At 45.4% G+C, this 12,537-nt stretch overlaps 1 protein-coding gene across 1 annotated transcript in view; it reads left to right on the top strand.

Moving 5' to 3' along the window:
- SMARCC1 (SWI/SNF related, matrix associated, actin dependent regulator of chromatin subfamily c member 1) overlaps positions 1 to 7,164 on the top strand; it is a 198,230-nt gene extending 191,066 nt beyond the window's left edge. Inside the window, exons 27-28 of the mRNA XM_010374744.2 lie at positions 2,229 to 2,405; positions 4,734 to 7,164. Coding sequence (XP_010373046.1) covers positions 2,229 to 2,405; positions 4,734 to 4,831 — 275 coding nt within the window. The 3' untranslated portion in view covers positions 4,832 to 7,164. The remainder of the gene's footprint in view (positions 1 to 2,228; positions 2,406 to 4,733) is intronic.
- The last annotated feature ends 5,373 nt before the right edge of the window (positions 7,165 to 12,537 follow it).

Below are 12,537 nucleotides of genomic sequence, written 5' to 3'. Positions count from 1 at the left end.
AAAAATTAGCCAGCCATGGTGATACTCACCTGTAGTTCCAGCTACTTGAGAGACTGAGGCAGGAGGATCACTTGAGTTTGAGTTGTTGAGGCTGCAGTGAGCTGACCTGTGATTGCACCACTACACTCCAACCTCAGTAGAAAATGAGACCCTGTCTCAACAAAAGAAAACAAGCCCAGCAGCCAAATCCCTTGGTTTAAGAACTAGTAAATATTTACCATCATATCCAAAGCAGGAATCGCCTATAGCCTAGGTCAAAATCTGGCTCATCAATTGTTTTTCATACAGTTTGTAAGCTAAGAGTGGTTTTTATAGTTTAAATGGTTGGAGGGGGATATCAAAAGAAGAATAATGTTTCATGTCACATGAAAAATTTGTGAAATTAACCTTTTAGAGTTCATAAAGATGTGTTTATTAGAACACAGTCTATTTGTTGTGTATCATCTGTGACTGCCTTCGTGCTTACATTGCAGAGTTGAATAGTTGTGACACAGACCATATGGCTGGCAAAGACTAAAATATTTACTATCTGGCTCTTTACAGAAAAAGTTGGCTAAACATTCTAAAGGGTCAGAAAGCTCAGTGTGAAACCGAATACAGGAGGTATTTTAGTGTTCTTGTCCTTCAGTGTTCAATTGCCAGTTAGCTATCAAATGGTCCCATCTCCACATTTTTCAAGATCAAGCATTTTTATTTCTAGCTGTCTTGGTACTGTCTTCTAACCTATATTCAGTTTCATACAGTTGTCCTTACATAGATAGTAAAGCCCCTGGATTTAAAGAAAAAAAAACTGTATTGATTCTCATATGATTCTCATCTCTCAAATGATTCCTTTAGTGTTCATGTCCTTCAGTATTGAACAACAGTATTGAATACTGTAGGGTCTTCTGTCATTAATTAGAAAACAATAGGAAGAGTGGCTCACGCCTGTAATCCCAGTGCTTTGGGAGGCTGAGGCAGTCATACTGCCTGAGCTCAGGAGTTCAAGACCAGCCTGGGCAACATGGCAAAACCCTGTCTCGGCCGGGTGCAATGGCTCACGCCTGTAATCCCAGCACTTTGAGAGGCCGAGGCGGGCAGATCACAAGGTCAGGAGATCAAGACCATCCTGGCTAACTCGGTGAAACCCCGTCTCTATTAAAAATACAAAAAATTAGCCAAGCGTGGTGGCGGGCGGCTGTAGTCCCAGCTACTCGGGAGACTGAGGTAGGAGAATGGTGGGAACCCGGGAGGCAGAGCTTGCAGTGAGCGGAGATCGCGCACTTGCACTCCAGCCTGGGTGACAGAGCGAGACTCCGTCTCAAAAAAAAAAAAAAAAAAAAAAAAAACCCGTCTCTACTAAAAATACAAAAAAAATTAGCTGGGCATGGTGGTAGGCACCTGTAATCCCAACTACTTGGGAGGCTGAGGCACGAAAATTGCTTGAACCCAGGAGGCGGAGGTTGCAATGAACTGAGGTCGTGCCCCTGCACTCCATCCTGGGCAACAGAGTGAGACTGTCAAAAAAAAAAAAAAGAAAAGAAAGAAATGAAAGGAAGGGAAAGGGAGAAAACGGTAGGAAGAGATGGAGCTCTCGTCTGTGTTTTCCCATATGAGTCTATCAGGCGAGTGCTTCATAGTGACCTCTATAAAGAATGATTTTTTTTTTTTTTTAATGAACCATACATGAGGCTTTTAATGGGAGAAATAGTTGTGGACAGGAATTGGGGATTCAAATCAGAATCCCTTTTAATGGTGATTTTGCAGTACTAATACCCTTTCAGACAAACCTTCCCTGTAAGCCATGGAGCACAATCTGGACTGAGTTGTGGTCCTTTTACTGACTTTTACTTGCTGACTTCCTTTTAAAGTCCTCTCCATTCCCTGTGGGCTATGCTTAGCACTGTATATCCTCAGGAAGACATTTGACAATCTACTGCTCACCCAAACTAACCAGAGTGAGTGCTTTATTTTAGGGAACCTTTGCCATTTCTTTTTACAGCCACCTTCTTGCCAGTGTTCAGAATAATCAGTCATTCCACAGATCTACCCCCGTTAACACCCTCCCTCCAAAAAACTCAGAATACAAAAAGCTAGACGTAGAGATTGTTAGAGATTATTGCTCTATTGGTATTTCAGATCCTTTGGAAGGTTGGATATTTGTCTGTATTTAGGAGTTGGATTTAAGTTGATCCCTTTCTTATACCCCTTTCTAGCATACTTACAGTACTTTAAATCTCCCTCCACAGGTCAGATACCTGGCCCAGGTTCCATGATGCCCGGGCAGCACATGCCAGGCCGCATGATTCCCACTGTTGCAGCCAACATCCACCCCTCTGGGAGTGGCCCTACCCCTCCTGGCATGCCTCCAATGCCAGGAAACATCTTAGGACCCCGGGTATCCCTGACAGCACCTAACGGCATGTGTAAGTAACACGGTAGGGGGACGCATTATCCCAGGGTCTGTTCTGGAGGGCTGTAGATAAGGGAAAGGAGGCTTTGTTCTCTCCCCGAGATTTGGCAGGTCCATGGATGATGCAGTCTGTGACAGTGGCTTCTAGAAGACCAGTTTTCAGTCTTTGTTCTTAGGCACCCCTGATGGACAGGTGCACAGGTGACAAAATGCTTCTAATCAGGGTTATGCCTTTATGGCATGCACTGTCAGCATTGGGGCCAAAAAGATATTCCTCTGTTTAAGCCTGTCTCGTTATGACTCTCAACAGACATGTAGAGCTACTGGTGGTGGTTTTCCCTACAGCAGCCTTTTGTGGATACAGGGTTCAAAAGTGATGTGTGTAAAGAAAAGAAGTGAGTTTAGAGCTGGAATAACACATATGTTTCTTGTAGCCATTCTTGATGTATTAGTAGTGGCTGTGTAGGCTAAGAAAGTAGTATTCAGGGTCTGTGTTGAGAGGAAATACGAAGTCCCAGCAAGCTCAATGAAGAAAGCACTGGTGCTGCTAAGTGATACTTGTCTGAGGCTGTGTTTAGAGGCCAGGTCATTTCTCCTATAGGCTCTTGCTCGGCTTCAGCCTTGGCCCGAGGGTTGTTTCAGAGACCCTGGCCTGCCTTTTACTCCAGAAGGTCTTCCCAGTGAGGATGATGCTGAAATGCAGCCAATAGTGGGTCAGGTACTCCAGCCACATCTGTAATCTTAGGTTCATGTAGAAGTTCACGTGTGGCCAAAAGTTTAGCTACTATTTATAGTTCAGAGAGATAGGAAGCATAAGAATTCTTGCTCTATAGGAGCTTTAGTTGGGAAAACAAGAAAAAATAACTTGGATAGAACTTAGCAAATGTTACATGAAGGCATATAGAACATACCATAGGTTACATGAGACTATGATGTGCCTTAAGTACACTGTAATACTCTGGGAGGTTTCACGGACTGAGACGTGTCTTACTCTTCTCTGGCCCCCAGAGTCTGGGACAAAATAGGTACACAAAAGAAAGACACTAATTTATCTAGGTATATAAGATCACAACAATTTTTTTTTTAATTACCTCCCTTAAGCTAGTGGTCAGAGGTTGTATAGTACAGTTGGTACCTCTTTTTCTTGGCAAGAAAATGTTTGCCAAGCCACCCTGTGAACCGTACATAAATGAACTCGCCTGTCAGGAGAGTCGACCAGTTTTCCATCCCTATTGCAGAGGTAGTGTCACTGGTCTTTACCAGTTTACCACTGTCATGCCCTGCTGGTCACCTATGTTTTGCACTTCAGGATTCCTTCCCAAAGGGACCTCAATAGAGCTCCTGGAGAATATGGAGGGTTTCAGGTGGAACCTTCCCACCTGCTGCCTGGTTCCTACCATAAGTCAGTGCTCTGGGAATTCTGAGCCATGTGAATTGGTTCTAGGATACTAAGGAGGCCACACTGGATGAGTTGCTTCTCCACTTCAGCCCTTCATTTCCTCCACTGAAAGATGACACAAGGGATTAGATCAGTGAGTTTCAAAATGCTTTGAAGAGTCTTAAGGGTTTGGTAGAAACCTCTTGGGCATAGAGTTGGGTGAATTGATTGGTGAGCAAGGCTGCACTTTGTTTCATATGTTTTCAATTCTGACAAGATCTAGGGGTTTTTAAAACCCAGATTAAATGATCTCGAGGGTTCCTTTGTACACTAAAGCAGCTAAAGTTGACATAGGAAAGTGTCCCAGACACTCATACTAATTATTCCCTTCAGGACATGACCTAGTTTGGGCCAAAAATCGAAGGACTGCAGTTCAGGAGCTGTGGAAGCCTCCCTGGACTATCCAGTTTGTCAGCAACTGCCTCAAGTGAAGCTCTCTGGCCCTGGTGGAGACATTTAAATAGCAAGAATTTATTGATCATCTATTGTGTGCCCAGCTAGGCTAGGGACTGTGGGAGAAAGAAAAATAAGACATAGAACTGTCCCAGGAAGGAGCTTATTATTTAACTGAAGAAATAAAATTAGAACCATTGAAATACAATGAAATCAAAATTAACTTCTGAGCGATTCGTGGAAGGAGTTGGCCTGGAAGGAGGGTGGGGGAAATTCAGACACCTCCCACTCCCCAGCCACTAGGGTTAGGCTAAGCAACATGAGCAGCGCCCTGGAGATTCAGAAGGAATTGACCTGCATAGACCACAGTGGAATCAGTGCCTCACAGGGTGCATTGGTTGCCTGCCACTAAGAAAATGACTTCTGTGTCTTTTTTTCACTGAATAGGCTCTTGCCTCTAAGTCCCTTGTATTTCCAGCAATAACGAGTTACTCTTGGATATGTTTGCAGATCCCCCTCCACCACAGCAGCAGCCGCCGCTGCCACCACCTGCAGATGGGGTCCCTCCGCCTCCTGCTCCTGGCCCACCAACCTCAGCTGCTCCTTAGCCTGGAAGATGCAGAGAACATCCACGCCCACCACCATGAGCTGGAGTGGGGATGACAAGACTTGTGTTCCTCAAACTTTCTTTGGTTTCTTTCAGGGTTTTTCTTCTCACAGCGCCAAGCACGTGTCCAGTGCCTCCCCACTCCTCTTACCACCCCTCCCTCTGACACTTTTTGTGTTGGGTCCTCAGCCAACACTCAAGGGGAAACCTGTGGTGACAGTGTGCCCTGGTCATCCTTAAAATAACCTGCATCTCCCTGTCCTGGTGTGAGAGTAAGCTGACAGTTTCTCTGCAGGTCCTGTCAACTTTAGCATGCTATGTCTTTATCATTTTTGCTCTCTTGCAGTTTTTTGCTTTGTCTTACGCTTCTATGGATAATGCTATATAATCATTATCTTTTTATCTTTCTGTTATTATTGTTTTAAAGGAGAGCACCCTAAGTTAATAGGAACCAAAAAATAGTGATGGGCAGAAGGGGGATAGCCACAGGGGACAAACCTTAAGGCATTATAAGTGACCTTATTTCTGCTTTTCTGAGCTAAGAATGGTGCTGATGGTAAAGTTTGAGACTTTTGCCACACACAAATGTGTGAAAATTAAAAGAGATGTGGAGGGAGAACCTCAGTGATTTTATTCCCTAGTGAGGCCTCTGAGGGCCTCCACACTGCCTGGCAGAACATACCACTGAACTAGTATGTGCTAGAGGAGAGCACAAACATCCGCTCCTTCCCTAGGCCCGCTGGCTCTGGTTTTCTATGCAGATGATTCATTGGATTGGGGGTGAGTGTTTTGTTTTTCTGGGGGCAGTTTGAGCTTTGAGGGTTGTAATATTGGGAAGCATTCCTTAGTTTCCTCAACTAGCCTTGAAAGTTAGGAGTCTTGGGTAATGACCCCCGCAATGAGTCTAGCCTACTATTCACTGCTTTGTGTGCATTTTTTTTCTCCCTCTTTAAAAAACCCTTTACAAGAAAAAAAAAAAAAAAAAAAAGTAGATAGTGCTGAATATTTTAGTTCGTGAAACTTGGTTAGGATGGCTGGGGGTACAGGTCCCCAAACTACCTCTTGTTACAGTAGCCAGGGAGTAGAATTTCATGAACCGGTACTTTTAAGGTTAGGATGGGATGGGAAAAGTGAAGCAGGATATTAGGTCCTTATACCTTCTCCCTTCCATTTCTGAGAATCTCACATTCCATCTGTCACAGCGTTTTCAAAGAGATGCTGAGGGTAACAAGGAACTCACTTGGCAGTCAGAGCATCATGCTTTGAGGTTTGGGGTGCTCAGGCTGGGAGGGTAGAATGCCATTCCAGAGGACAAGCCACAAAAATGCCTTAATTTGAGCTCGTATTTACCCCTGCTGATAAGTGACTTGAAAGTTCCCGGTTTTCTCGTCCTTCCCTCCCTTCTGTCCTTCCATGTGTGGGGAAAGGGTGTTTTTGGTAGAGCTTGGTTTCCAAAGCGCCTGGCTTTCTTACTTCACATTCTCAAGTGGCAGTTTCATTATTTAGAATGCAAGGTGAACATCTTTTGGATATCTTTTTCTATATATTTTCTAAAGCTTTACATATGAGAGGGTGTAGGGAGGTGTTTATAAAACACTTTAGAACTTTTTTCCTTAATATCAGAAAGCAAAAAAAAAAATAAATAAAACCACAATTGAGATTTGCCTTTCAAACCCTCAGGTTTGCCTCTAACCAGGTGTCCCTGGTCACCATCAGAATACTGGAATACTGGAACCGAGGAGACCTTGGTCCTTTTGTTTTTGTTCTGGACTCTTGGGAGTGGAAATGGGAATGAGTTTATTCCTACTGGAGTTTAGTTCCAATGCATTTGGCTCCAGAAAGACCCCAGTGCCTTTTGACAGTGGCCAGGGTTTTCCCTACTTCCTGCCAGTCTTTCCCAAAGGAAACTCATTCCAAATACTTACCTGTTCCCCTGGAGTCCTAGAAGGAAAATGGAATTCTGGTTCATACTGTGGTCCCTTGTAACCTCAGGTCTTTAATGTGATCACTTTCAAATTTAAAAGATCCAGGTGGAAATATTTTTACTATAATAATAATTCTACAAAATACCTGAATTCTTAACACTGTTATATTTCAGTATAAGTGGTGGCTTTTTCTTTTCATGTCTTTGATCTGGTTTTATTCCTGTAATTCACAGCCACCTGATTTTGTGAAGGGGGGGGAATAATACGTGGTTTTTGTACAAACATGTTTCTCAGCGTGTTGTTATTTTGGAGAAAATGAGGGGAGGGAGTTTGGCGAGATTGGAGAAAATGAATGAAGAAGGCCTAATCTCCCTCTTTTTCAGTGAATAAATGGAACACCATTTCTGGATTCTAGTCCCATTCTCTGCATTCATATACCAGTTTCTTCATATATCCTATGAAGAACCTAAACATTTGGCCCCGCCTTGTCTTGGTTTGGTCGGCAGTTAAAATTCTGTGACTCGGGCTTCCTTCCTGACTGCCCACCTTCATGATGTGTAAGGAACATACATTTTGAGCGTACCTCACCCAGTGTTCATTTGCATGGTCAAAGTGAAAATGAGTGGAAGTTCTCCAAAAATGATGGCCAACATCCTGGCACCTCCTGGTGTGAGAAATAGCTTTCCTTAGTGAATGGGATAATGTTTGTCAGGATGCAGTTTAGACAGTCCCAAGTTGGAGGCAGGCCTTGAGGGCAGAAGATTCTGTGAACCTTGACATACTCTGAGGACAATAAACCCTGTGCAGAAAAAAGAAGTGATTGTTTTCAGGATGCTCATAAATCCAGTGAAGCAAAAGAAGAGGATTCTGTGTCTGCCATGAGATGAATGCCCTGCTCTTCACAAAAGTGTGCCTCTAATAAAGAGAGCCAAAGCCAGCTGGGTCTCACCAGATTCCTGTACTTTCTCAAGGGTGATGGGGCAGGTTAATCCTTTATTCAAACTAAAGACTGGTTTATAAACTTGAGTGTGAATTATTTTTAGGATATTGGAGGACATGCATGATCAACTAGTCTTACATAGGTTCCATGGGTCCTTACCATGGAGTAATTCCCCCACATTCAATTAAGAATAGTTTAGGCTGGGTGCAGTGGCTCACGCCTGTAATCCCAGCACTTGCATTTTGGGAGGCAAAGGTGGGCCAATCACCTGAGGTCAGGAGTTTAAGACCAGCCTGGCCGGCTGGGCACGGTGGCTCAAGCCTGTAATCCCAGCACTTTGGGAGGCCGAGACGGGCAGATCACGAGGTCAGGAGATCGAGACCATCCTGGCTAACACGGTGAAACTTCATCTCTACTAAAAATACAAAAACTAGCCGGGCGAGGTGGCGGGCGCCTGTAGTCCCAGCTACTCGGGAGGCTGAGGCAGGAGAATGGAGTAAATCCGGGAGGCGGAGCTTGCAGTGAGCTGAGATCCGGCCACTGCACTCCAGCCTGGGTGACAGAGCGAGACTCCACCTCAAAAAAAAAAAAAAACCAGCCTGGTCAACATGGTGAAACCCTGTCTCTAGTAAAAACAAAAAATTAGCCAGGCATGGTGGCGTGCACCTGTAATCCCAGCTACTCGGGAGGCAGAAGTTGCAATGATCTGAGATCGCACCACTGCACTCCAGCCTGGGTGACAGTGAGACTCCATCTCAAAAAATTTTTTTTTTAAATTTTTTTTAGAGATGGGGTTTTGCTCTGTCACCCAGGCTAGAGTACAGTGGCATGATCATAGCTCACTGCAGCCTCAACCTCCTGGACTCAAGTGATCCTCCCACCTTAACCTCCCAAAGTGCTAGGGATCACAGGTGAGAGCCACCGTGCCCAACCAAATTTTGCTCGTTTTTGTTTTTGTATTTTTTGAGACGCAGTCTCGCTCTGTCACCCAGGCTGGAGCGCACTGGCGCCATCTCGGCTCACTGCTGCAAGCTTCGCCTCCCAGGTTCATGCCATTCTCCTGCCTCAGCCTCCCAAGTAGCTGGGACTACAGGCACCCGCCACCACCCCCGGCTAATTTGTTGTTGTTGTTTACTATTAGTAGAGACGGGGTTTTGCTATGTTGGCCAGGATGGTCTCGATCTCCTGACCTTGTGATCTGCCCATCTTGGCCTCCCAAAGTGCTGGGATTACAGGCGTGAGCCACCGCGCAGCCCAAATTTTGCATTTTTAACAAGTTCCCAGGAGATGCTGATGAAGCTGGTCAAGGAACCACCCTTGGAGAGCCAGTGGTTAAGAAGGTTGTATGATAGAGCAAGATCCCTACAGTTCCTTACAGTTTATTGTATGAGATGTTTCATACAGTAAACATTTGAGGGCCCACTATTTGCCAGACATTGGTCCATTAATACAGTGAAATTGCAGTTGTGAATACAGTATGCAGGGCCTATGCCATCCAGGCCATTCTAATGGGGTGGGGTACAAGACCATAAATGGTTAATAAAAAATGTTTCGTATTCTTCCAAGTGTTCATAAAGAAAATGAATGCAATCAAGAGTTTCCTGGAGGTCGGGTGTGGTGGCTCACGCCTGTAATCCCAGCACTTTGGGAGGCCGAGGCGGGCGGATCACCCAAGGTTGGGAGTTCAAGACCACCCTGACCAACATGGAGAAACCTCGTCTCTACTAAAAATACAAAAAAATTAGCCGGGTGTGGTGGCACATGCCTGTAATCCCAGCTTCTCGGGAGGCTGAGGCAGGAGAATTGCTTGAACCCAGGAGGTGGAGGTTGCGGTGAGCTGGAGATCATGCCACTGCACTCCAGCTTGGGCAACAAGAGCAAAACTCTCAAAAAGTTTCCTGGGGACAATTTGCAGGTGGACAATGTGGATAGTCTGTGAATTGGGTGGTCTCCCATGATTTCTGTCCTGCTGGATATGGTAGCCTGAGGGGTTGACCTTCATTCTGGAAAAACATCCATCTGAATACCCAGAGCACCCTTTTGTCTATATAATGCCAGTTTGTGAGAGTACTGTGCACACCGCTCTGCCTGTAACTGTTTATTACAAAAGCCCTGCTTTCTACAGTTCCAGGAGCATAGTTCTTTTGCTCCCATTAAAGGGGGGTGTCTTCCTGGAAACAATGTGAAAGTACCCTCAATTCCCTGTTGATGGATTATCTCCATTTAAGAAGGTCATTTCAGAATGGGATGCAAAGGTATATCCCTGAAGGAAGCGCTACCTGCCTTCAGACCCAAACCTCCTTTGTTGGATCTCCTTGTGAGCAGCTCCTCCCCGCAGCTTCATTTCCCTGTGGCTTGTTTTTAGGTATGCCAGCACTCTGGCCATTAGGATACACCTGTGATCCTGAAGTCCTTGGGACAAAGTTGAGGCAAGACTGTCATACACAAAGGGTGACTAAAGGGATAGAGAACGTGCTATGAATCAAACTAAACAGGTTCCAAAACCAACTGTAGCTAGCTCTAGCCCTGTTACAGTTCTTATGGAACCCCTGCTCTTAGCCTGCCACGCAGAATTGTAGTCCTCTTTACTACCACTGCCCCCAAAGACCTTTCCATGCCCTTTTAACCTATAGAGGGCAGCCAGTTGACTAATTCTGACAGCAACTTTACCCTTCAGGGGAGATACTCCCACCTCCCCTTAGGATACAGCTTTTGCAGGCCTCTGGAAAATAGCCGTGCCTTAATACAGTGTGACAACCACCTTCAGACAAGTGACAAGGAAAATGCCTCCTGCTCTGGTTCTGTGGCAATCTACCATCTAAGGTGCTCTCTCAGGGCAGTTGGTCCAGAAGAATGTAAGGAAGTGGGAACAGTCTTGGATGGTAATAGCTACGCAGTTTCATTCTGATCCTCCCTAGCAGGTTTCTGTAGCAGTTTCAGAACTGAGCAGGTGATAGAAGGTGGATCCAACCAAATCGGCACAGGCTGATTGATGTGTCTGGTTTGATCCAGACATGGATGGGTTTCCTGTGGCATCCCTGTTTGCAGTCAGCTTATTCCACAGTAGCTACAGGATGCCTGAGAAGTGCTTAGGTCACCTGCTGAGGCAGCAGGTCTCTTCTGCAGACAAACAGTTGCTTGGCCGGGCGCAGTGGCTCACACCTGTAGTCCCAGTACTTTGGGAGGCCCAGCCAGGCAGATCACCTGAGGTCAGGAGTTCAAGACCAGCCTGGTCAACATGGCAAAACCCCATCTCCACTAAAAATACAAAATTACCTGGTGTAGTGGTGCACGCCTGTAATCCCAGCTACTCGGGAGGCTGAAGCAGGAAAATTGCTTGAACCCCGGAGGTGGAGGTTGCAGTGAGCCGAGATCATGCCATTATACTCCAGCCTGGGCAACAAGAGCAAAACTCTCAAAAAAAAAAAAAAAAAAAAAAAAAATAGAAGTTGCTCCACATGGTGAGGCCCTGTGTTTGCTTGTGCTCTGTGGCTTTCTCCCAGCTGGTTTGGCTTTGGGGTAATGAAATTCAAGAGGCTTTTCCCATCTGGTTGCAGACCCGTTGCCTGAACAAGATTACCACCTTCTTCAGGTTGTGATGTCCTTAGATGACAGCACTTGCTCAACTGAGAATCCAGAGTTTTCTGCAGTGCAGAGGTGGTGGTCAGCACAAAGAACTCAGACCCCTACCCCTTAGCCCTTCCCTTTCTGGGGATGGTGTAAAGAGGCACATCACATAAAATAGTCACAGAGCAGACTGCCATGCAGCCTAGAACCAGGAGTCTGGTTCCCTGGTAAGAGATCATGGCATTATTTCTTAAATGGCTAAGCGAAGGTAGGAGAGTTGGGGAGGGGAGGAGGGAGGTCCTCTGTTCTGCCAATTGATAGTCTACCTCTGTGTCCTGATTTCTCAAGCAGGAATGAAAACCTCCATATTGAAACGAAAGGGTTTGGAATCAGGGTCTTTGTTCAAATCCTGTCCTTAACACTTAATTAGCATACTCTTGGACAAAATTGCTAATTCTCTCCATTTGCAGATGTGTAAAATAGGACAAGATATTTGTAGTGTGATTGTGAAGAATTAGGCACATTAGCACGAGGAAAACTAAAAACTCATTAATATGTTCGTGTTAGCCTCTTTGTGTTGCTATAAAAATACCTGAGATTGGGTAATTTATAAGGAAAAGTGTGTTTGGCTAACGGTTCTACAGGCTGTACACAACATAGAGCCAGCATCTGCTTCCAGTCAGGGCCTCAGGAAGCTTACAATCTTGACTGAAGACAAAGGGGAGCCAGCATCACATGGTGAGAGCAGGAGTGAGAGAGAGAGGAGGTACTGGGTTCATGTAAACAACCAGATCTCACATGAACCCATGAAGCAAGAACTCATTACCTCGAGCACCAAGCCATTCATGAGGAGTCCACCCCCATGGCCCAAACACCTCCCACTAGGCCCACCTCCAACACTGCATGTCACATTTCAGCATGAGATTTGGAGAGAATAAAACATCCAAACCATATCAATGTTAATGGTTAATACTGAGGACTTAAAGCCGGGAACTTCCAGTCCACGCAGCTATGCCCCCAACCATGGCAATTGTAGCACTCCTGGTCTGGACTGCAGCCCCCTGGTCAAACCAGGGGCTTTTCATGCAGATGGAGGCTGGCTGCTTTCATGGCAACGGACCTTGAGCCTACCTGAGCTCTGGAGGCAGGCTGCCAACCCAGTAAGAACCTCAGAGGCATGAAGAAACTGTTGCCACATAAAACATCCCTGATGCCCAGATGCAAGAGACATAAATATGAGGACATGGGTATAAGGATGTCAGTTTCCCTTTTTTT

Source organism: Rhinopithecus roxellana, chromosome 1, assembly GCF_007565055.1.
Source record: "Rhinopithecus roxellana isolate Shanxi Qingling chromosome 1, ASM756505v1, whole genome shotgun sequence".
NCBI lineage: Eukaryota > Metazoa > Chordata > Mammalia > Primates > Cercopithecidae > Rhinopithecus > Rhinopithecus roxellana.
Note: the sequence above shows the minus strand (reverse complement) of the source record. Positions and strands in the feature narration are given on the sequence as shown.